The 24,555-nt window shown below is 44.8% G+C and overlaps 1 protein-coding gene across 1 annotated transcript; it reads left to right on the forward strand.

Annotated features, from left to right (window-relative positions):
• The first annotated feature begins 11,602 nt into the window (after positions 1 to 11,602).
• RPL37 (ribosomal protein L37) lies at positions 11,603 to 14,319 on the forward strand. The gene is made up of 4 exons (XM_065661590.1): positions 11,603 to 11,708; positions 12,410 to 12,545; positions 12,823 to 12,907; positions 14,207 to 14,319. Exons 1-4 carry the CDS (start codon positions 11,706 to 11,708, stop codon positions 14,274 to 14,276), a joined length of 294 nt encoding a protein of 97 aa, XP_065517662.1. The 5' UTR covers positions 11,603 to 11,705; the 3' UTR covers positions 14,277 to 14,319.
• The last annotated feature ends 10,236 nt before the right edge of the window (positions 14,320 to 24,555 follow it).

Consider the following 24,555-nt stretch of genomic DNA (forward strand, 5'->3'; position numbering starts at 1 on the left):
AAAACTGCTGAGACCATCTGTCTTTGAAGATAATTGCAACCGAAGTATGGATCGTAAATATGAGTGAGATTTCCAATGACCTTCATCAGTCAGGTACTCCTTGAAAATCATGCCCACAGAGCTCACAGGGCTTCTGCACAAGCTCTTCTGAGAGATCACCTGCCAGCTATGTGTAAAAGCAGAGTATCTACAATAGATCTATATGCTCTCACATTGCTGCCCAGCAACAGAGAGGCTCACACATACATAAAACAGGTGAATTAAATTAACTTTAAACACTGAAAAGTCACATGAAACAGGCTGAAGTGGAAGTATTACTGCATTTGTGTTAACAGTGACACAAAACCCCACATAGTGTTTAAAGGGATGCATCAGAAATTAAATCATATGGAGGACTGCAGACCCCTTCTCAAGCAATTAACCCTCAGAGTCAGACAAGGTCAATTTTTCACGTGTATCCAATGAATTAAATTTTTTGTTGATTTTATCTTGTATTTTTCTGTATCAACTACTAATCTACTTTATAAAGTTTAATAAATTCATAAGCAGCTTTATATGACTGCCAGAGACAGCAGTATCCTGAGTTACTGATCCAGATTTTCTCTTTAAGCTTGATGTCTTGGTGCTTCTCAAAATACCATCTCTTTATGATTGTTCTTTTAGAGTGAATAGAATGTCAAACATCATCCATTAGCAACCTTGCCCATGCTTTTATATTTCTGGTTCTTTCTGAATGAGTAATATATGTGCATTATATATTTTAGAATTACTATTGTAAATAGCTGGAAATCTAAAATGCTCCAAGCAGCAAACTTTCAACAAAAATTGTTCATCGAAGTCCATCAATCTCCCTCTGAAAATGTCCAAGTATCTTGAAATTAAAACCTAAAAAAAAACCCAACAAACAAACCAAAAAAGATTCAGTAAGCAGAACAAGGATTCCTATCCTAAAAGGAGAGTTAGGGAAGAAAATTAAGGTAGGACTTCAAAGAAACAGATCTTACTAGGATGTCTTTTTGAACGACAACATTTTTAGGACAATCTGAAATCCATTAAAAATTTTATCAGCTTACTTGAGAATTCAGTAACTAAGCCTAACTGCTACTGTGAAACTTTCTGGAATGAGCTTTTGTAGATACCTTCCAGCTGGAACCAAAGTTCAACAGATAAAGTAAGCTTTTGCAAACTTGCACGGAGACAACGGAGATGCTTAGCATTGTGTAGAAACGGAAATGACATAGCATTGACTTTTGACCTCCCTAAATCTGGTCTGGCTATGAATACAAACATCACACTGCAATAAATGAAAACACATACCAGTAATAACATTGTAATCACAGAGATTCACATGAGCTCCAGAGAAACTTTGGCGTGCTCAACATTTGTTATTTCTTCAAAAATGTATGAGCCATTGTCCTGGGTTCAGCAGTAGCAGTCATTTTTCTCCTTCTTAGTAGCTGGTGCAGTGCTGTGTTTTTGACTGTCGGCCTCGGAAGAGCTCTGATAACACCGATGATTTTAGTTCTTGCTAAGTCATGTTTAGTCTGACCAAAGACTTTCCGAGTCTCATGCTCTGCAAGGAGCAGAAGCCAGGAGAAAGCAGAGACAGGACACCCAACCCAAACTAACCAAAGAGGTATTCCTGGGGGCAGTTACCTGGAAGGGCTAGATCACTGCTTGGTTGGGCTGGGTATCGGTCGGTGGGTGGTGAGCAGTCGTATTCTCTTCCCTTGTTATTACCCTTATCATTATCACTATTATTGGTGGCAGCAGGAGTGGTTTGTGTTATACCTTAGTTACTGGACTGTTCTTATCTCAACTCATGGGAGTTATATTCTTTTGATTCTCCTCCCCATCCCTCCAGGAGCAGTGGGGAGAAAGGGGAAGGAGTGAGAAAGAGACTGCGTGGCTGAGGAGCTTAAACCACAACAGCGCTTTCTGGCGTCCAACGTGGGACACGAAGGGTTGAGATAATGACAGATCTGGCCAGAGTGTGTCCAATCGTATTTGTGATAAGCATTCATTGTTTTGGATTTCACTCATCACAATGCTGATTTATTGGCTCTCAAAGTTGTTGCTCTTGATCTCACAGTTCCAGTATGTCGTACCTTACTTACAGCCGGTATTTGCTGTGTTAGTGTTTATCGGCTGGGGGCCTTGGGCTAAGGTTCTTGTTTCATTGTACTTTATGGTAATGACTTGTAATACAATAGAATCATTGATCATGAAACTGATCTGGCTTGTGTTCCCAGTATGGTCACCACCTCTATACTTTGGGAGGTATATAGCAGAAGTGTTTAACAATTACACATCCTTTTTCTCCTCCTCGGGTGCTCAATCCCTGAAGGAGACATTCCCTCAGAGAAGGATAGGCTGTGTTATTCTGGCTTTCCTCTGTACTTGTGGTTCAGTTCAAAGCAGCAGCACTGAAGCACAGGGTCATGGCAAGAGTGGTGCACACTTCTGCCTGTTTATTGGTAACTATACATTATGTCTTCTGAGGCAGTAATGAAGTTAGGGCAGGGAAATACTGCCACATAAAAAAATGTATGAGGCATGAGAAAGGTACCTTGAGAAAAGCTGGTGATCAGTTTTGACTGAAGTCAATAACAAACTTGTAAAATGGTTGAAAGACTCAGCAGAAAAAGTCAATTACCAGTATAGTTGCTTTGAAGGTTACAACGTTTTATTCTGCTCTTAAAACACAGTAAGACAGAATAAGTAGGCTTGGACTTGTCACAGTTTTGTGACCTTTTTACAGTACAACATACCTTCAGGCATTTTTTCCTTCTCAAGCAGTCATCTTTTAGGCTACATCTCTCCCTACCACATATTCAAGCACAACTGAAAACCACCTATAATTTACTCTAATTAATTAACAAGTACTGACTAACATGATAAACTAAATTTAAAACTGTAAATACTGGCAAGATCTCCATCTGCATAAGTGCTGGCAAAGAGGAGCTTGCCCTGCTCCATCCAAAGGCAGCCTTTCAGAGACAGGCGCTAATGTATAGCTCCAGCCATAATAATGGGAGCTATTTAACCAGGCATTGTGGAAAACTTTTCCGTGTACCTGCTGCCTTGGCAGGCAGACCAATAACAGCACCTCTCTGTGTCCTGACAGTTGGTGCACAGCCTTCCCCTCCAGAAGACTGGCTGCGATCCATGTGGCAGTATAACCTACGTCTTGTGGCCGCACAATTGTGAGCTCCATGTTGTGATAAGACTAAAAATCAAAAGGCTCCATTTCTTTTCTGTGTTCTCTTTGCATGCACTATCAAGGCCAAGCACAGTTTTGTTCTCTATTTTTATTAAAGTGAAATAGTGTAAGAGGGAAATTGTACATGGGTGTTAGGGGAATTCCCAGATGAAGCCAGTATGCCTCAGTTCCAGTAAATGCAAAGCTGAAAATGCCTGATACACGGAAAACATACTCCAGAATAAACAGAAGATAACATTTGTAACTGCAGAGTTGAGCTGACCTTTGTTAGCAAAGCATTTGTACTTAGGCAAGGTTCTCAGCTGGTGAAAATAATGAAATGCATCAGTGATTTTGATGAAGGAAGGTGAATTTATTTTTCTTGGGGAAACAGGCTTTATCTTTAATATATATGGAACTTGCATTTGTCTACTTCAGTCCACTGTAAAGCCTTTTTCTTACAGTTAGTGTCTCACATCCAGAAACTAAAGGTAAACCCCACAATACCATACAGGATAAAGAGTGCTGTGCAAGTGACAGGTTTTTCTGCTTCAAAGTGGGCTTTATTTTTATTTCTAGAGAAGGGAGAGAGTGACCAGGGAAAGCAGCCATTTCTGATAGTCCCGTTGTTGAGTCCCATAGTTGAGATGCCTGAAGTGAGATGTGAGATAAAGTAAATAAATAACAAAAAATATATTGGGCTTATTTTATTCAGATTAATCCTGAATGCCCCAATTTTCTCCAATGTTTTCTCCTCTTATCTCCCACTTTACTACAGGCATCTGTATTTTTTCCCCTGAATGTTAGGCCAAAGGAAAACTTGAAATGTATAAACAATAAATATTTGTGAGAAGTAAATACATATTCTGAAAGAAAATCAGACATCTTATATTTAGCTAATGCATGTTTTGTACACAGCTTTGTATTTATTCACATAATTGGATACTTTGAATTGCAACATACATGTACATGGCCCCTGGTACGCAATAACATACCATGTACCACGTACCATGTACATTCTGTATGAGCACTTTTAACACTAACAGGTGCCAAACCTGGATGTGTCTTGTAAAACTGAACTATCTGCTTACCTTTGGAGACAGAAACTATACACATAGACCATGTGTGTGTGTGTTTCTCCAGCTACCCAGAAGTATTCTGGGAGGAGAACATCAAATCATGTTCTAAAGAATGGCTGGTGAGAAGTAAAATCATTCACATACTTTCACTAAAGATAAAATCATTCACATATGCAGTTAAAGCACAGCTGAGTAACACATGGAGGTAACACGATGACAGAGATATCTAGGCAACTGATTAATTCCACGTAAAAAGTGAGAAAACTGAGAGGGTAAGATAGCCAACTGTTTGAATCTAACTTTAACTTTAAGATGGCTTCCTTTCCTGAGCTTCCGGCAGACTTTTACTTAAACATTTCTGCAAGAAAAGTTGTTAGCAGTCTTTTTTCCAGCTAGTTAAAATTCTGTTTCTTTTAGAAAAAGTATGCCCATGTATCATACATACCAGAACATTCTGAATTATAAAAGAGTTGACATTGTAAGTTCTGTTTAGACGCTCGGCTTTCAAGTTAGCAAATTCCAGCAATAATGTCTGGGCTTAGACAAAGGCTGTGTATAGCTGTGAATTAGACAAGCTTTTAATAAAATTTTTGGTTAAACGACAACAAAAAAAAAAAAGAGAACGAAAATACTGCTAATACTGCTAAGTGTGCTTAGAAGCTGGGTCTTTCCATAATACAGACTACAGTTCCTAGCTGCAGTGGCTGAAATGTGGTGGCCAAACATAGGAAGGATGTCCCAATATAAGAAGGATGTGGGTGTGTTGGACTGAGTCCAAAGAAGGCCACAGAGATGATCAGAGGGCTGGAGCACCTCTGCTATGGAGACAGGCTGAGAGAGCTGGGCTTGTTCAGCCTGGAGAAGAGAAGGTTCAGGGAAGACCTGAGAGCACCTTCCAGTACTAAAAGGGGTTGACAAGAAATCTTGAGCAACCTGGTCTATTGGAAGGTGTCCCTATCTATGGCAGGGGGTTGGAACTAGATGAGCTTTAAGGTCCCTTCTAACCCAAAGCAGTCTATAATTCTGTGATTCTATTAAATGCTTTTTGTGCATGTCCAGTGAAAATTTTGTTCTAGGCTTGTATGTGCATACATTTGTGTATAAATATCACAAAACTATTTAGGACAACAGTATCAAACAAAACAAGACGAATATAGGTTGTTTTATCAAAGTAATACTAGCAGCAGCAGAATAGCTGTTACACAACTGAGAAGAAAATGGCTGCTACTTTGTAAAGGAACTTGTAGCTTTCTCCTGTGCACCCCCTCTGGTGCTCAGCTTAAACTGCCATACAACTACCTCTGCAAGCCTGAGGCTAGTCAGTGAAATCCCCTCTGGGACTTACCGCTTTGTTGCAACAATGCACGACAACCTTGTGATGTACCTATGTTTAAGCATTTAAAAAACAAATCAAAAACCTAGGAAAATTTTAAAATTCTCATTTATGCTGTTGCACTGTGTAGCAAGCATACCTCTTCTGCAGAGGTATGCTGCCCCTCTTCCCCTAGCTAGATGGAGAAACAAAGAGAGATTTTTATGGGGTTTCTGGTGGGGAAGGACACAGGAACCCCACCTCTCCAGCTATTCTAATGTAAAGGCTAAAGTCAGGTAAAGAAATGAGTGGGGAGCACTTGCTTGTGCTGGTAGTCATTCATTCAACTGTTATCTGTCATGTATTAATACCACCCTTCGAGTATTTTGCCCATGTTATGAAGACTACTATCTGGTCTCTCTGCTCGGTGTGAAGGAGAAGTAATGAAAAATTGCTCTTTGAATGTAACTTACTTATAGGAGCACTGCTCAGGAGCACTGTAGAACAGCTGTTTACATGATCATCAGTACAAACATGCTCATGCGGTCATAAATTGAAACGATAAATACGAAAATTTCTAATTCAGTACTGAGAAAAACACTTGGAGTCTTTCTTTAGTATTAATTTGAATAATTGATTATTAAACTCTGGCATTGATTTCTGCATGCTGCGTGAAGGGTCATATTTTGTGCTGGTTTTATGGAAGAGTCTGAAAGCCTGGAAAGAGTACAGAGTTGTAATAAAGGGGCTCTTCCGTTCCCATTCCAGACTAGAGACAGGACGCAACAGCATCAAATGCATTTTATACACACTGTATAAGCTTTGTCATACAAAGAGGTTTGGGTTGTTTTTAATCATTTCCACTACCTTTTAACAATCAGTGTCATAATTTAGTGACAGCTATTTTAACCTTCTTCTATCCATTTTCATCTTAAACAAATGAAAGCTTTTTGTATTACATTTACTCGCTTCTTAGCAGGATGCAACAGCCTTTTTCATTAGCATTGCTGTTTGCTCATATCATCTATTACTGCCATAGAGATGTAAGAACTGTAGAGATAATGTTATTTTCAACTTATTTACCTAATTTACAGCTACTGTTTAGAGAGTTTCTACTGAGTTGTTTAGGAGAAAAAATTTTAGTTGAGCTATACTGTCATCTGGTGGTTACCGAAGTTTCTGGTTCAAACTCACACATGATCAAACTGAAGAATATGGTTACTGTACAAATGAAGTTACATTTCTTGTGGCTGCTTGGCAACAGATATTTAGTGTAGTTTCTTTCCCACCAATTCCAACCAAGGTATCTACCTCTGCAAATCAACATGATATCCAGAAAAAAAGGCATCCAAACTGAACCTCATGAAAATGTTGCCCCTGAATTCCCCAGTTCTTCTGCAGCCTTCATGAGATAGTATCACCTAGGTCAAAGGGATCAAGAGGACAGTTAAAGGCATACCTTTGATCTAAGATAACATCTAGAAATAAAGACTTCAGCTTGTTTGCACCTCTGAAGATAACTGGTATCAAACACTCACTGGCTTCTGCTGTACATGAAGCTTGAATCTTCACTATTCCTACCCTCTGAAGTCATCCCTTCTGCAAAGGGCACTACATATGAGCACAAATAATGTGATATCATGATGACATCAGACAGAACTTGCTTGGATATCAGGCTTCCATTTGCCATACACAAGTCCTTTCAACAGTGTTCAGGTTTTGCAGAATCAGTACAACTTCTCTCTTCTGGAGCAAACCCCACAAGGTCACATCAGGGACTGCATGGCTGTACTGCACCCTTGTGACCTGTGAAGACAGGCTGCGTGTCCTGGTTTAAGCCAGCCAGCAAGTAACAACCACACAGCTGGCTGCTCCCCCAGTCCCCAGTGGGATGGGGAGGAGAATCGGAAGAAGGTAAAACCTGCAGGCTGAGAGATGAACAGTCTCATAATTTAAACAAAGTGAAATACAATATTAGAAATAATAGGAAAAAGGAAGAGGAATAAAATTCGGGAAACCCAATGCAGCTGCTCACCACGCACTATCCAATTCCCACCCCACCCCGAGCTGTGATCATTCCCTCCCACCCAATTCCTCCCAGTTTATATACTGGGCACGATGTGCTGTGGTATGGAATACCCCTTTTGCTAGTTTGGGTCAGTTATCCTGTCTCTGCTTCCTCCCAGCTTCTCATGCCCCTCCTCACTGGCAGAGCATGAGACTGAAAAGTCCTTGATCAGAGGAAGCACTACTTAGCAACAGGTAAAAAATCAGTGTGTAATCAGCATTGTTCTCAGACTAAAACCAAAAGACAGCACTGCACCAGCTATGAGGAAGAAAATTAGATCTATTCCAGCCAAAACTAGGACACCGAAAGAGAGATTTGGGGTTGTTCAGAATGGAAAAGATAAGGCTCCAGGGAGACCTTCAAATACCTAGGGCCTACAACAAGGCTGGAGAGGGACTTTTTACAAGGACATATAGTGATAGTGTTATCCCAAAAGTGGGATTTCTACCTGGTGTGTAAAAATGTCAGTATACAGAATATACACAAGGTATTTTATTGTCAACTCTTTTGCAAAATAGGGTGCAAGGTGAAAGCTCCACAAAGCCAGCACACCTTAGTTTTGTGTACATCAGATATATACATTTCAGAGTACAAAGAAATTACTTGTCATTGGTCAAAAGTTACGAAATGTATGATTAATTAGTATTCTTAACTTCTATTTGGTAAATTGTCTTTGCTTGCCATGTAAATCAGCACACTTGCTCCAAGAAGGGAGGATGGGGAAAAGCTTTTTTGGTCCTAAATTGAGTCAGTGGTCACAATCTCCCCCTGCCACTTTTGCCTTTCACCCACCTACTGCCATTTATTGTTGACTACTTATTTTCTCATACTTGTTTTGGGCACCTTCTAGTGCAGATGTGCTCCTTTTATCAGTCCTTTAGCTCTGCTTCTGAGGTTAAGGTAGTTAGTACGGAATGTATTGCTTATACAAACTCTGTTTTTTCCAAGTCATGTTGCTCATAAGGCCAAACACTGTTATCACCATGGCAAATTCTATTCTCACTGTATATCAACAGGAAAAGGGGGAATGGCTATAAACTGAAAAAAGTGGAGATTTAGATTAGTTATTAGGAAGAAGTACTTCCCTGTGAGGGTGGTGAGAAACTGGAACAGGTTGCCCAGAGAAGATGTGGCTGCCCCATCCCTGAAGTGTTTAAGGCCAGGTTGGATGGCACTTTGAGCAATCAAGTGGAAGGTGTCCCTGCCTGTGGTAAGGGGACTGGAACTGGATGATCTTTAAGTACCATTCCATGATTTTATTTAGGCTGGTGCATTCAGCGGTGCCAGGAAATGAGTCTGTGGGTTTTGAGCATGCTGGATTTCACTATGGGCAGTGAACTCTGTCCTCACCCATGAACTGCATGAACTGCAGTGAACTGCATGAACTGCATGAAGCTTCTGTGATGGTTCTGGGTCAGCCACAGCTCTGTCCGTCTTCTACACTAAAAGTACGCAGTGTTCCAGAACACTGAAGACAACTGCATGAAAACACAAAATACTTTTCTTTCCTAACTGGTTTGAAGACATGTAAATGAACAGGATTATTTTTATCCCACAGAGGACAAGAATAATTCCTCTGGCAGCATATCCTTTCAGGCAGCCAAACTAACACGCTTCCTTTGGAAGCTGTTGCCATGGCATCTGTCCAGTGTCTTCACAGGATCTTCCAGATTTCTGAGATCTAACAAGAAAGAAAGAAGGCACTAGTTAAATGACACACAGCAAAGCTGTTGGGAGATACATGACTCCAGTCCAGCCTGTAGGATGTATTCATACTGTTAGAGTTAATTGGGATTTTTTTTTTTTTCCTGTAGGGCATTTCATTCATAGGCACCGAGTTTTCTCTTCTGATTTTTGGCAAGAAAGACCAAATTGCTATAATAATATTTTCATTCAGTCAATCAGCACAAAACTAATTTTAACTAACTTCAGCCATCTACGCACCTAGCCTAAGGGGTCTGTCTAGGCTGCTGTTAGAATTAGTGGAAGGAGAAGGGTTCCTCCCAGATGTGATTTTTCCAGCCTACTTTAGACACCTAATTTAGGGGTGATTTACCCTTTGGAACCATTTACCTCTCTCCTTTAACTACAGCCATGGATGGACTAAACTGATAGATTGGTAAATTGTTAAAATGAATATGAGCAAAGACCTCTGCCTTCAGTGCTATTTCTGTGATAGAAATCACCAACCAAAATAAAACCACGGAGAGAACAGCCTGGGCCACACTTTCATGTGTCTGGAAACAACGGTGCTAAAGTCAAAATGGCTTTTTGTCCCATCCCTCAACCTTAGCAGAGGTCAAAAGCCTCCCAGCATATAAAGGCAGTGGGAGGCCATGCTCGGGAAATAAGTGAGGATAAATTAACACTGAGACAACTGTACAAGGTTGCTTTGTCCAGGAGTGGACACAGTTTCACTGCTCTGGGGCTTGTGCCATGGGAGGATCCTTTATTCTGGACAATAAGCACCACGTTACAGGGGTTCAACTGCCCGCTATTCATTGTGGCAGGGCTCCCCACACTTTTGTGGCCTCTGGCAGGCCCGGACAGCTGCATTTTGGAATAACTGCATTTTTGGTCAGTAAACTGGAAGTAGGAGTGAGGAGTGAGGTTTAGCATGCCAGACAAATATATATGTTTACCAAGAGCTGTTAGACAAGATTAATTCTATAATCAAGGATTAAATAAATTTGCTTTATCACCAATTTCTGAACTTGGTGGTATTTTGAGACAAAAAGGTGTTGAACTCATGATTAAAAGAAAATATTTCTTCAATTTTCTTCAAAAAAAAAAACCCCAGACTTCTTCAATTTCTCTCTGTATGTGTTATTTTCCCCAAAACTAACTCTTCTAAGATAAAATTGCATATAGATTGTCAGTCTGCTGATGTTGCACGATAGACTGGCATGTGAGAATTCGACAAGTGAATTTGAACAGATCCAGACTTTGCATTACCGTGATGCTTTTGACTGCAGGCAGACTGCAATGCACATGAGGAGCCTGGGGGGACACGGACAAGCAGAGAGTGCAGGAAGACTGCCTATTTTTTTGTAGAATCACAGAATAGTTTGGGATCTTCAAAGACCATCTGGTCCAACCCTCCCTGCAATGAGCAGGAACATCTTCAACTACATCTGGTTGCCCAGAAACACATCCAGGCTGGTCTGGAGTGTCTCCAGGGATGGTGCATTCACCACCTCTCTGGACAACCTGTGCCAGTATTGTGCCACCCTCAGTATAAGGAATTTTTTCTTCACGTTATGCTTGAATCTCTCCTTTTTAGTTTAAAACATTATCTCTCATCCTAATGTAACAGGCCCTGCTAAAAAGCCTCTCATCTTTCTCATAGTCCTCTTCTAAGAACTGAAATGCCATGAAATATGTGTCTCCTGAGCCTTCTCTTCTCCAGGCTGAACAAACCCAGCTCTATCAGCTTTCCCTCATAGGAGAGGTACTGCAGAGGTACCTCTGATCCCTGCTGATTTGAGACAGCTTACTTTGAAATTGTGTTATTAAAGAGCCAAAAACGCTCTGCCCCTTAATTTCACTTACTAAAATCATTTTCTCTGAAGGTGTAAGCAGGGCCAGCACTCTGCAGAATGAAGCAGAGCAGCAGGCACGTCTGGACGGCGCCAGGGGCAGAGCGGCAGCATTACTTAAAAACGATGTGCCGGTATGGCAGCTTGGGTGCATTTGACCTCTTTACCAGGCAGGTACATACTGACACAAAGACACCTCCAGGCTAATACTACGAGGCCCACGGCGCCGGCACACCGCAACCGAGCTTCCGCGCCCGGGCCGCCCAGGTCTCACCGCGACACTACGGCCTTCGGGGACGGGGACGGGGACGGAGACGCTGCCCAGTCCCTCCCATCAGGCCAAGCCAGGCCGAGGCGGGCAGACGGGCGACCGAAGCCCAGCCAGAGCCAGGCCTCAGCAGCACTAATACAAGCGCGCTCAAGAGCCCCGCCTCCGGAAGCAGTAATCGGGCTTTAGCGGAAGCGAGGCGGGGCTTGGTCTCTTTGGTGCTGGTGGCCAGGCAAGATGGTGAGTGCTGGGCGCGGGCCGCGGGTATCCGCCGCCATCGCCTCCGTGCCTAGCCTGGCGGGACTGCGGGAGTCCTCTGATGTTCGGGGCACCCTTGCGCTTTGCTGCGGCCGGATCTGGCGGCGGGGCGCTGAGGCGAGGCGGGTGTGGCGGAGCCGGGGCCTGAGAGCCCGGCAGGAGGCCGCGCTGCCGCCGCTGCTGGGGCGCAGGGCGGCTCATTCGGGCGGAAGGCGGTGACGGGGCCCTGCAGCCGCCCGGGAGCCGCCGTGCTCTCCTGCAGAGTCTGTGGGTGCGTGCTGCGCCGTATCGTAGCGAGAGGGGGTTCGGTGCGCGGAGCCTCTTGTGAGTGTGCGGCGGGTCTGGGGGAGGCAGATGGCCGTTCTTCAGTCAAAAAGCAGCTTACTGCTCATCAGTGCTGAGCTTGGGGGTGACAGGAAAGCAGCTGGAGATAACAGCTCAGGGTTACTTCAGAATATGGGCGGCGGAGGGGAGGGCGTAATGGATGGCGGCGGGAGGCATGAGGAAGCGATCTCTAGAAATGGAGGCTACCTACAGGCAGAGCTGAGCTGGTGCTTCAGAGTTCAGTGTGCTGCTGACTTGATTATGTGGCTCTGGTTTTTAGAAGAGCTTGCTTGTCTAGATGCATGACCTGTAACTGCTGGTGGTATTTCCAACATGCCGTGTCTTGAAATGCTTTTCAGACGAAGGGTACATCGTCATTTGGTAAGCGGAGAAATAAGACTCACACCTTGTGTCGCCGATGTGGGTCCAAGGCATACCATCTGCAGAAGTCTACCTGTGGAAAATGTGGTTACCCTGCTAAGCGTAAGAGAAAGTGTAAGTAATACACTTTGACTGACTTCAGTTTAGAAATTTTTGCTTGGCTTTTTCAGTAGTCTGATTTCCTTCTGATCAAGGAGGAGTACTGTATCATCCTGCAGTGTTTGGAATTTATTAAACTAATGTTGATTACCTGTATTTTAGCTAATGTGCAGTATTACTGCACAGAAATTGACTATAATTATTCTTTTTTCTGACAGATAAAGATAATTGTGTTATGAAAATGTAATGTGCAACTTGGTGCAAAAGAGTGACAGTAGCTTGTATGTTTCAGATAACTGGAGTGCAAAGGCTAAAAGACGCAACACCACTGGTACTGGTCGCATGAGGCACCTGAAGAAGGTCTACCGTCGGTTCAGGTAAAATATTTTATTACAACATGGCATGGTGTGAAATCCTGCATAAAAAAACACTTCATGATAAAACTCATAAATCAGAGTTAACATTTTTTTATTTATTTAGCACATTTGATATCATGTTCTTTAATATATCATGAAATAAATGATGCTTTATATAATTGACTGTATATTCCTTTGAGGATAAAAAACTCATTACCTGTTGAGGCATACAGTGTATAATAAGCTCTGATGTTTCTATTAAGTGTAGATACTACAGAATACAGATTATTGCATTTAACTGACCACATTTTAAAATGCATGTTTTTTGTAGTATTACCTCTTGAGACAATATGCCAGCTGCACTGAAGTGTGGAGGTTTTCTAAGACACAAGTCAGAAATGCATTCCAGTTCTCTTTTGCCCACAAAAAAAGTTCAGGACTGAAGTAACTTCAGTAATTACTCTCTTATTTCAAGGTAGCAAGGAAGCAGCTAAAGTATCAGGCTCTGATTTACAGGTTTCTGAAACTTGTTACAAAGCTTTGAGTTGTACTTTTGAGGTAATGGTAGAGATAGATACTGTACTGTTAAACTCACTGAGAAATTCTTCTGTATGACTTCCATGTTCTAAAACTGAGACCTGTAGCTTCCGGCCTAATACTTTAGAAAGCTGGGTGAAAAACACCAATTCAAGAGTCTTGTTGTGAAAATGTAGATTGGCTTTAGTAGTGAAAAGTAGGAGTCCTCTTAAGTCCAAGACGTGGGTGTAGTTGAGAGATCAGTTCGTCTGTGCTGGTGAGCCTAGACTTGCTCAGCAGCAGCTGGAAAGCACCTAACAGTGTGCAGCTGTAGCTGTATTCCACTGAGCATTGGTGACATAGAAATGTCATATCCAAAACAGCTTAGGGCTGAGGCTTCTTTTTGTCATGCATGTCCTAATGTCTGGTTGCAGAAATAGAGTATTACAGTAAGAAATTAGCTTGTACTTCACAAACATGAAATCTTCTGCTGAGTTGCTTCACGGTGTGTTTTCAGCAGGTGTGCTGTATCTGATGCAGTCTTGCAGTATTCAGTCAGTTACTGAAATCTTGCTATTTGAAGAAATCAGATTTACCTCAGCAGAAGGGAGTGAAAAATGTATTGCTTATTCCAAACACTTAAGTAAGGTGTTTGTTACTAAAACCGGACATAGGAATTCCACAATGATTTCAGCGCATCCCTGGAAAAAGCTGATGAACTCAATACAAAACATTGCTTGTAAGAAAATAACTTGGAGCAGGAATTATCCTTTCAAAATGTAATAACCATATTTCTACTTGTAGGAATGGATTCCGTGAGGGAACCACCCCGAAGCCCAAGAGAGCAGCTGTTGCAGCCTCCAGTTCATCATAAAGACTCATCTTGTTTGTTAAAATAAATGGTCTTATACAGAAAATCTGTCACCTTTTGTGTTTTACTTTAGTGAAATGTAGGATTCCTGAAAATGCATTCATTTACACACAGTGTTTCTTGATGATATGCATTGAAGTGATTTACTAAAAACAGTCTTTTCACTTCTCATTCAATAGCACCTCTTGTCTTGAAAAGGACTGTTGCCTCTGTGCTGAAATTGCTACCCTGACCAGAGATCTGGGCCTTCCGGGTAACTTCCCCCAGTTTATCCAATGGGTTTGATGATGTGCTGTGGTATGGAATGTCCTTTTGGCTAGTTTGGGTCAGGTGTCCTGTCTGCTTCCTCCGAGCTTCCCATGCCCCTCCTCACTGGCAGAGCATGAGACTAAAAGTCCTTGATCAGAGTAAGCATTACTTAGCAACAACTGAAAACATGGGTGTGTTACCAGTGGTGTTCTCAGATTAAAGTAAAAAACAGCACTGCACCGGCTACTAAGAAAGAGAAAAATGACTACTACAGCTGAACCCAGGACAACACCAAATTTGACAACCACTGCACTTTGAACTGTTACAAAATTCTTGGTGGGCAGTTAACTTGAGTTTGTGTTAGACCTCATTAGAAGAGCTCAGGTAGCTCATGTATCGGTCATAGCTGGCCTGAAAGCTTTACTGGATACAGATTCTGAAGCACTTCAGTTTTCATAGTGTTTTTTTAAATATTGAAAGCTGGACTGCCTTGATGGTTTTTCTGTACATGAACTATCTTTTGATGAGATCTTGTTACAATCAACTTATGGGTTACCCGTTACCCACTTAAACTTTGTGATACCTCAAACCTAGATGGACCATCATCCTCATAATTGTTTGGTTCCACTTGCAGAGCCTTTTACCTCATGTACCAGGACACCTGGGAAAATGAGGCAGTCACAGAGGAGATGCACCTACTGTGCTGGGTAGGAACTTAACACCATTGCCCCTTACCACTTAAGTAACTGAGTTCTGCTGGAACAGATGGAGAGAGGATGTCTGTATCATGTCCTTTTCTGCCTGACAGGCCTGTCCCAGTGATGATGGGGTGTGGTTCCAGTAGTCAATCTTCTCAGACTCTCCGCTACTCCTCACCCTCCTCCCCTCCTCCGGGAGCTCTATCACAAAGCAGGAGTTGCTCTACAGCACCGGCTGGTGTAGGAGCAGGGCACAGCCTGCAGCCTGGAACCTGGGTGACAGCGTGTTTCCGCTGAGCGCTGCATGGGAGAATGCATCATTTGCAGTGGGTGCAGAGTTTAGAGGTGATACAGGCTACTTCAGATAGATGCCATTGCTCCCTGGCCAAGCCAAAAGAGCTACAGCAAGCATCCTGTGCAAATAGCCAAGCTCTGCTTGATTCACTTGCACAGCTTGCAGTGTTCCTGCTCGCTAGTGCTGCCCTGGGGGTTGTTTTATAGGTGAGGGGCTTAGCCGCCATTGCTCCTGGCCCTGCCCAGGTCTTGTCATCTGCTGTTACGAGTGATGAGGGCTCCTGGTAGGTTTCTCAGCTCCTCGGAGTTCCCCTGGTTCAGGAGAATTCCCATGTGTCAGTGGCAATAGATAATGGTCCATGGTGAAACACACAAAAACAGAACAGTACTCTTTGGCAGGTTGTGGGAACATAACCTTGAAAATAGGGGAGTTAACACTGCTGCTAGCAAAAGGGAGTCTTATACCAGTTGCAAGACACATGAGATAATGGTCCATGGTGGCTCCTCCCTGAATATCCCTTAAAAGTCCCTCAGTCCACTTTGAAAATGCCCAAACAGAGATCCTTTTGTACTAACTGCGCAGTGGTAGCAAATAGCCACAACTGGCCACTCCTTCCGACGTAGGCTGGCCCCCTATGTCAGAATGAATTTGCTCTTTCGCTATCATAAAAGCCCGAGCCTCATGCAGTGCGGGGAGGCAGGATCTCATACCTCCCAGGTCAACAGCTGAGCCTGCCGCCTCATACTGCAATGACTCTCTCAGAGCTGGTTTCCTAAGCATCACCATGTGGTCTCTGGGGTTGGTAAGGTAAACACTTGATAATAAGATCCATCACTGTTTCTTTAACCCTTTCCTGGCTTTTCCTCCCTAGCTCTTCCCCTGCCCTCTTTCCTTCTGATAATAAACTAGATTTTTATCCATTGTGTCTCACCTGTCTCTCAACCTGGAATCCTCAAACTCTGGAACACCCCACTACATTGCACTAGAGCACTCCAGTGCAGGTCGTGCCAATACCGGAGCAGATTGTCTCAACAACAGAATGCTAGTTTTGGTTATATCATATTTAAATCTCCCGCCACTGCTACTGGCCCTGCCCAGTGTGTTGACTTTTTTGATATACAGGATATCAAGAACTGAGGAGGTTTTTTGAAGAAATCAAACATTAGGGAAATGTTAATGTATTGATACTAGACAAGAGTTTTTTTGGCAAGAAACTCCCTTTTGCTCTGATGCTCAGACAACACAATACCACTGGATGGAAGTGTCTCAGTGGGGACAGAAAGAATGGGAAAGAGGTGGAAGAAAGAGGGGACAGAGCAGAAAGAGGAGCCTGTATGCTGGTTTTGGGAGGCTTGCAGAGGGCCCAGCTTGCTCCCCATGGACAAGAGGTGCTCACCTCTCCTGGGGTATGGGTGGCCTGTGGTGGCTGCTGCTTCCAAACATGGTCTGTAGCTCAATCTGGAAATGGCATCTGTAATTCACACATGAACCCACTCTCTCTAATACATACATCTCTAACTAGAAATTCAATGGAAATTTTGCCTCACATGAAATTAGAAGAAACATTTGTCTAAGGCTGGGTGGAGGTTGGAAGAACTGTTAGGCTGTTACAGAAAAGAAAAGGGAATATGAACATTACAACTTTACAATATTAACAACCAGGAGGTGCTGTGACCCGTGAAATACTCTGCCTCGTATAAAACTGGCCTTTAATCCTACCGATATAAACCCAGAATAACTGCAGCTCTGTCACTGCTTGCCTTAACTGAGGTAAGATGGTCAGCTGTTCATTGATTCTGCATGTCCTTTTCACTTACAGTCAGAGATACATAAGACATTAAAGGACTGACTTAGTCCAGACCACTTTTGCTTTTCTGTAGAACATAACCCCCAAATCTGAACATTCACAAAGCAGAAAATAAGGGTTATTTCCTCACTTTTGCAAATCCCTGGGCCAAGCCCTTGGTGGGTTTCACCTCAAGTGGAATTATACAGCAAAGAGAACTTCCACCCTCTTGCAAATTCCACCTTAAAAAGAAATCTGCTGCATTTCAAAATACAGTCCTCATATTTGAAAAGAACTGGAAAATAATGTTTTCAGTAAAAGCATGTGTGTGTCAGTCAATACTGCAATTTAATGTCTGTTATAAACTGTTACTACTTTACAATACACTGTAACAGAATACATGACAAAATGTCTGACACAGTATACTGAAATGAAGTTTTATTTTGCTAGAATTTCCTTTGTTAAAACATATTCTACAGAATACTATACTTACACGTAAGAATAATCAAAACAGCATCAAAACAACTCCCCTTAGTTGCACTGTAAAACCCCAAGAGCTGAAAGTGAGTCTATGCAGCCAGAAGTCCTATATCCACTGCAGTCAACAGAAAATTAAAACACTCATTTCCTGGAAGTCCATAGCAGACTGTAGGGTTGGGCCTGGGACACCTATTTCTTTTCTGTAACATTTTCTCATGACCTTATGAGCATACAGGACAGCTATGAAATAGGATTGCTTCTGAGCACTTGGCTGTAAGCATTGATGTTACTGATAAACTTGTTTGGACAAGAGTGTGAAAGAAGAAGTGTTGACTGCAGAGACCTGAAGAAATAAGGAACCGCAGCAAGAACCATTATTTCTTCGTGTAATTTCCATTTACTGAAAAAATAAAAACACTGAATTGTAATAGTGAAGAGATTCTTCCTCAGTGAATAGAAACTATTACTTGATACTTTCATACACTTGGGAAGTTTATATAGAGAATGCCCAGAAAAGTTTTGCCATACTAAAATAGCCATAATGATAAAACCTTTCATCCTTGGGACACCTACGGTGCATACAGCTATGGCTCAAATTCCCAATAAACTTAGACTAAAATTACACCTAAAGTAACAATGAAAACCCCAGAAGTGTGGAGCTAGCGTGCTACTTGGGCCATGTGGAAGTGCCTCCCTTTTGGGTCTTGATCCTTCAAGGGGATCTATGCTTTTTCATGGCACACAGAGGGATCCACTTCCACAGAACTCCTAGAAACATCAAAAGACAAAACCAAGGATTATCTGGATCACTAAATCTCATCTCCTGCAAATGAAACAATTGTGAAATGAGCAATTATTTCAGAAGGAGTCAGATAACATCTTCTGGCCCCTACAACTGGTCCCTGTAGAACTCAACAGCAAATGAATGGCCTGTCATGAAATACAAGCTCCCAAGCCTAAATTATCTTCTCAGATAGTGGCCAACAAGAAAACACTAGAGACCTGAAACAAAGGTCAGTGATAAAAGATAAAAGTGGAAACAAGGGAATTCTGAAAGACTTGGAACCATCACGCCTCCAAAACTCACCCACTCATACAACTGTTTGCCATTGTGCTGAAAATACCAGACCCTACACAGCTCTTCACACTTGTTTCTCCATTCTTTCTTTGAAGGGAATTTTGGAGCTGTCCTTACAATTGTTTTATAAGGAAACCAAGGAAACTCTGTAGCAGGAGCTATTTCTTGTCTCAAACTCCCCCAGTAGTAGAGGCAATGCAGAGACAAGCCCTCGTCCTCAAGGTGCACCAGAAAGATCTTGTAGGCTTACAATCGATTTATGGCAATGTGAAGGTTTGTTTACATTTGATATAGCAAGTATGCAGGTTGATGCAATCATATTTAACACCCAGACTTGGACCCCTAGATGGTCACATCAAATGGAAAAGGAAAAACAGGTGGATTTGAACAGGTATTTCATTTACACATGGCAAACATTAGCTCCTTTTACACGGTTTTGAAGCAAGACGGGAAGGAAAATCCTTCTGCTTCAAGTCCCTCAGTGAGCTTGTAGAAGTGACTCCAAAGCAATACCTGAGTCAGGTTATGAAGCAAGGCTGTCTTAACTCTACCTTAACTTCCAGATGCCAGGGCAGCATTCAGCTCATGAAACCTAGTAACCCTCAAACTTGTTTATGTTTTCAGCCCATGCAGGCCTGCATGGCCTGGTAATATGGATTAAACCACTTCGAAGTGTGAGTGAAAGTGCAAAGTGACATGGGGAGATGCAGCAGATCACTTCCCAGCACTTCCCTCGTTGCCTGCGTAGACGCAGAGCACTTGGCAACTCAGAGGAGGTGGTGACTGACGATGCTTCAAGACTGTTTCATAGCGCCTAGCGCAAGCCTTAGGCCGCAGTCGTAGAAGGTACCACACCATCTAAAGGACAGCAGGTGGCAGTGAAAAACCGGTCTGACGACAATGCTGCCCTTCAAGGATGCCCTAAGGAAGAGCAGTCTGCGGATGATTAATTCCAGTTCTGCAAAAAACGTGAGAGCGGGACGGAGGGGAATATATTACAGAATCACAGAATCCCAAGGGTTGGAAGGGACCTAAAAAGATCATCTAGTCCAACCCCCCTGCAAGAGCAGGGTAACCTACAGGACATCACACAGGAACTTGTCCAGGCGGGCCTTGAATATCTCCAGTGTAGGAGACTCCACAACCCCCCTGGGCAGCCTGTTCCAGTGCTCTGTCACTCTTACAGTAAAGAAGTTCTTCCTGATGTTAACGTGGAACTTCCTATGCTCCAGTTTACACCCATTGCCCCTTGTCCTATCACTGGATATCACTGAAAAAAGCCTAGCTCCATCATCCTGACACCTACCCTTCACATATTTGTAAACATTGATGAGGTCACCCCTCAGTCTCCTCTTTTGCAAGCTAAAGAGACCCAGCTCCCTCAGCCTCTCCTCATAAGGGAGATGTTCCACTCCCTTAATCATCTTTGTGGCTCTGCGCTGGACTCCTTCAAGCAATTCCCTGTCCTTCTTGAACAGAGGGGCCCAGAACTGGACGCAATATTCCAGATGCGGCCTCACCAAGGCTGAGTAGAGGGGGAGGAGAACCTCTCTTGACCTACTAACCACTCCCTTTCTAATGCACCCTAAGATGCCATTTGCCTTCTTGGCCACAAGAGCACATTGCTGGCTCATGGTCATCCTCCTATCCACCAGGACCCCCAGGTCCCTTTCCCCTTCACTACTTTCCAGCAGGTCACCCCCCAACCTGTACTGGTACATGGGGTTGTTCTTCCCCAGATGCAAGACTCTACACTTGCCCTTGTTAAATTTCATCCAGTTTCTCCCCGCCCAACTCTCCAGCCTGTCCAGGTCTCGCTGAATGGCAGCACAGTCCTCTGGTGTGTCAGCCACTCCTCCCAGTTTTGTGTCATCAGCAAACTTGCTGAGGGTGCACTCAGTTCCCTCATCCAGGTCATTGATGAAAATATTAAACAGCACCGGTCCCAGCACCGACCCCTGAGGAACTCCACTAGTCACAGACCTCCAGCTAGATTCTGCGCCATTGACCACAACTCTCTGCCTTCTTCCTTTCAACCAGTTCTCGATCCACCTCACTACTTGATCGTCAAGCCCACACTTCCTTAGCTTATCTATGAGGATGCTGTGGGAGACAGTATCAAATGCCTTACTGAAATCAAGAAAAACTACATCTACCGCTCTACCATCATCCCTCCACCTAGTCACTTCCTCATAGAAGGCTATAAGGTTGGTCATACATGACTTCCCCCTCATAAAACCATGTTGGCTGTTCTTAATGACCCCCTCATCCTTGATATGCCTAGTGATGGAGTCAAGAATAAGTTGTTCCATCATCTTTCCAGGGATGGAGGTAAGGCTGACCGGTCTATAATTACCCGGGTCCTCCTTCTTGCCCTTCTTATTGGAAACATTTTTTCGGTATCATTTTTGTTTCCTAATTTGGCTGGTAAGCAGCTGCTAGTAATTTCCTTAATTTTTGAGGAATTTTCTTCTCAGGTATGAAAGAAGCCCCAAATCTTTGGCCTCTAACAGTATTAACAGAGTGCAGCAAGTGGACACAAAAAAGTGATTTACTGATTTTACCAACATGGACAGTTTTGCAAGGACAAAACTTATTGACTTAGGCACCTAAGATTTTTAGATACATAGTGTAAAAGCAAACTCCTAAGTATCAACAATAACAAGAAGGGCTTCTGTAGGCATGTGAGCCAGAAAAGGATGGTGAAGGAAAGCGTACCACCCGCCCAGTAAACACAACTGGCAAAATGCAAACAACAGATGAGGAGAAGGCTGAGAAAATCTACAATGCTTTTTCCCTTGGTCTTCACTGACAACCTCTCCTCCCACACATCTTGGGTGGATGAATCTCAAGAGAGGGACAAATTGAGCAAAGTCCCTCACACTGTAACAGAAAATAAAGGTTGTGACTCCCTGAGGAGTCACATGAACATACGTAAGTCATAACATCACAGAATTATACTATAGTTAGGGTTGGAAAGGACCTTAAAATCATCCAGTTCCAACCCCCTGCCATGGGCAGGGACACCTCTCACTAAACCATCCCACACAAGGCTTCATCCAACCTGGCCTTGAACACTGCCAGGGATGGCGCATTCACAGCTTCATTGGGCAACCCATTCCAGTGCCTCACCACCCTCACAGTAAAGAACTTCTTCCTTATATCACACACAGCTTGGTGTCATCAGCAGTTGCTGAGGGCGCACTCAATCCCACTGTCCACGTCAAGATGTTGAACAAGAGTGGTCCCAACACTACTGGTCTCCAACTGGACATTGAGCCGTTGGCTGATGAATTGTTGAGGTAAGTAGCTCCAGAGAGGACGCCTTCAAGACTGGAGAGGGGAGAAGCACAGCGTCCAGGAGCCTCAATTCAGAGCGGCAAGATGCTCAAGTCCTCAACGGGACTTGCCCAGAAGCCGGCAGCTCCGCTGAGGCGAGCAGAGACTCAAAGGGGGCGGTGCCAGGAGGGCCGGCCCCGCCTTGAGAGGGTAACACCCCCCCCCAGGGAGCGCGGTGAGCCGCCAGCGGCGCGGCAGTTCGCGCAGGCAGGGCGGGAGGCACGGTGAATGGTCGCCTCCTGGTGGAGGATGCCCAGGCAGTGCCGGCAGCGCAGAGCCTCGTCATCTCCAGCCTGCGCTTCTCTGGGCTGGATGAGGAGGCTCTGATCCAGCTGCTGCAGGCCTCGCTGGGCCGGCGCACGAGGAGCTTCGTCCACCAGCTCATCGACACCGTCGTGCGCCAGTGCGGCGAGGAGGCCCGACACCGCATGGGCCTTGGGAACGCCCCTGCTGCCGGGGACCGGGCCGGGAGCCCCGAGGCTGCTCCCGGCCCCGCTGCCTCCCGAGCGGGGTCTCCTGCCCCCGGACCAGAACTTCCTGGGAGTCCCGGCGGCTCCCCCAGTGCCAGCGTTGGCACCCGCGGGGAACAAGCAGAGCCCCAGGAGGTCCTGCAGGAGCCTGTGCCCGGGTCCTCCGCTCGCAACCGCAGCAGCCAGAGCTGCCCTGGCAGGCCCCGGCGAGCCCTGAAGAGGGGGTCTGGGAGCCCCGAGGACCCCTCCCAGCCGCCAAAGAAGCCACACCGCCGTCGGTGACACTGGGAGGTGGCTGCAGAGGCTGGACAGCACACAGCCAGGCCGGCAGCTGGGGCTCAGGCCAACCCCCAAGAGATCCGGGATACGGCCCAATTACTATTATTGTCACTATTATTATTGCTGGTGTTGTTGATTTGTTGGTTTTAATAGTTTTCAGTAAATTAAAGCAAAGCGTGAAAACTGGAGCAGAAGTGCCAGTGTCACTGGCAATGCCGGTGGTGTTCTATCCCCACCCGTGCTGCTTTCTCCTGCTTTTCCCGGTGCTACGTGCACCGTTTCTTCACGTGTCCGCTGGGCCGTACCGCCTCATCCACCCAGAACCCTCTCAAACTCGGCACAGAGCCTGCAGTGCAGGATGAGCCTCGGCGGTGCCATGCTCCTGGGCTATGGGATTCAAGGGACAGGGTGCACCCACTGTGGGTCTTGTACCTCCGTGGGGCTGAGGAACATGCGCACGAGATGCGGTGTGGCTCAGGCCCGTGGAGGAGCCAAGGCACAAGGCTATCTGCCTCGGTTCCCTGGCAAACGGTGGGGATGCCTTGCACCAGCCATTTCCTCAGGGGGGCTGCAGTTGAAGCAGCGGTGCTGTTCTCTGGAAACACCCCGTCCCGCTGTGAGCTGGGGGGGTTACAGCTGCCTTGGGGAGCTCTGTGTGGCGCTCCGGCGTGGGTGCCCTTTTCAGGGCACGGGGAGCCAGCACTGTAGGTAAGGACACAGCAAGAAGTCCGGAGTCTGTTCTTCTCCTTGGTTTCAAAAACCATTCTGTGTGTCCGTAAACGACATGGCGGGGGGCTTGTTTTGTCTGGACTTGGATAACCTGCACAGTTCAGAGCCAGCAAGGAGACCCTTGGACTCTCAGTACTCGTGTAGATCTACTGATAAGACAGTAGGAGAAAATAAGGATGGAACACAGCAGGAAAAAAGCCCTCAGTTTTACTAACAATATTAAAGGGGCTGGTGGATGGTGATGCTCCCATTAGGATCTCCATCCCGTCACTGTTACGATTTGCCGCCATGCACGTGGCTCTTGCCCTTTTCACTTTATTACTCCTCGTTACCACAGATTATACCTCCTGCTGCTTCTACAGACGCCAAGTATTATTTCTATGTCCCCTTTGCTCCCCTCAAAAGTCTCTTTTGCCCAGCTCCAGGCCTGTATCTCTGCTGCTGTTTGCAGCTTTGGCCAGAATCGTAGAACTATAGAATGGATTGAGCGTGAAGGGAGCCGTAAAGGCCATCAAGTGGACCTTGAACAAAACCCCTTCTGGGAAAGGGCCCGTGTCCTGTGGTGTCTGCTTGGGGTGTGTGTGGTGCAGCCATCTTTGACAGGCAGACGGACACCCAGTGCTTGGGGCTGGAGGCAGCCGTACGCTGGGGTTCTCCTCTGGGTAGAACAAGAACTCCGAGAGCAGACTGCTGCCCGTGACCTGCTGTGGCAGGAAGCCGGGGAGCCCAGAGGGCTGCCAGCAGTGCTGGGGTTTGGAGAGAGCTTGTGGGACTTTGTCCTGACGCCTCCCAGGGAGGCACAACGGGTTATCGAAAGGACCCTCTTGCCGCATGTGCCTGGGGACGTCAGCCACGGCCAGAGCAGCCTCACGTCGACCC

Source organism: Lathamus discolor, chromosome Z (genome assembly GCF_037157495.1).
Source record: "Lathamus discolor isolate bLatDis1 chromosome Z, bLatDis1.hap1, whole genome shotgun sequence".
Classification (NCBI taxonomy): Eukaryota; Metazoa; Chordata; class Aves; order Psittaciformes; family Psittacidae; genus Lathamus; species Lathamus discolor.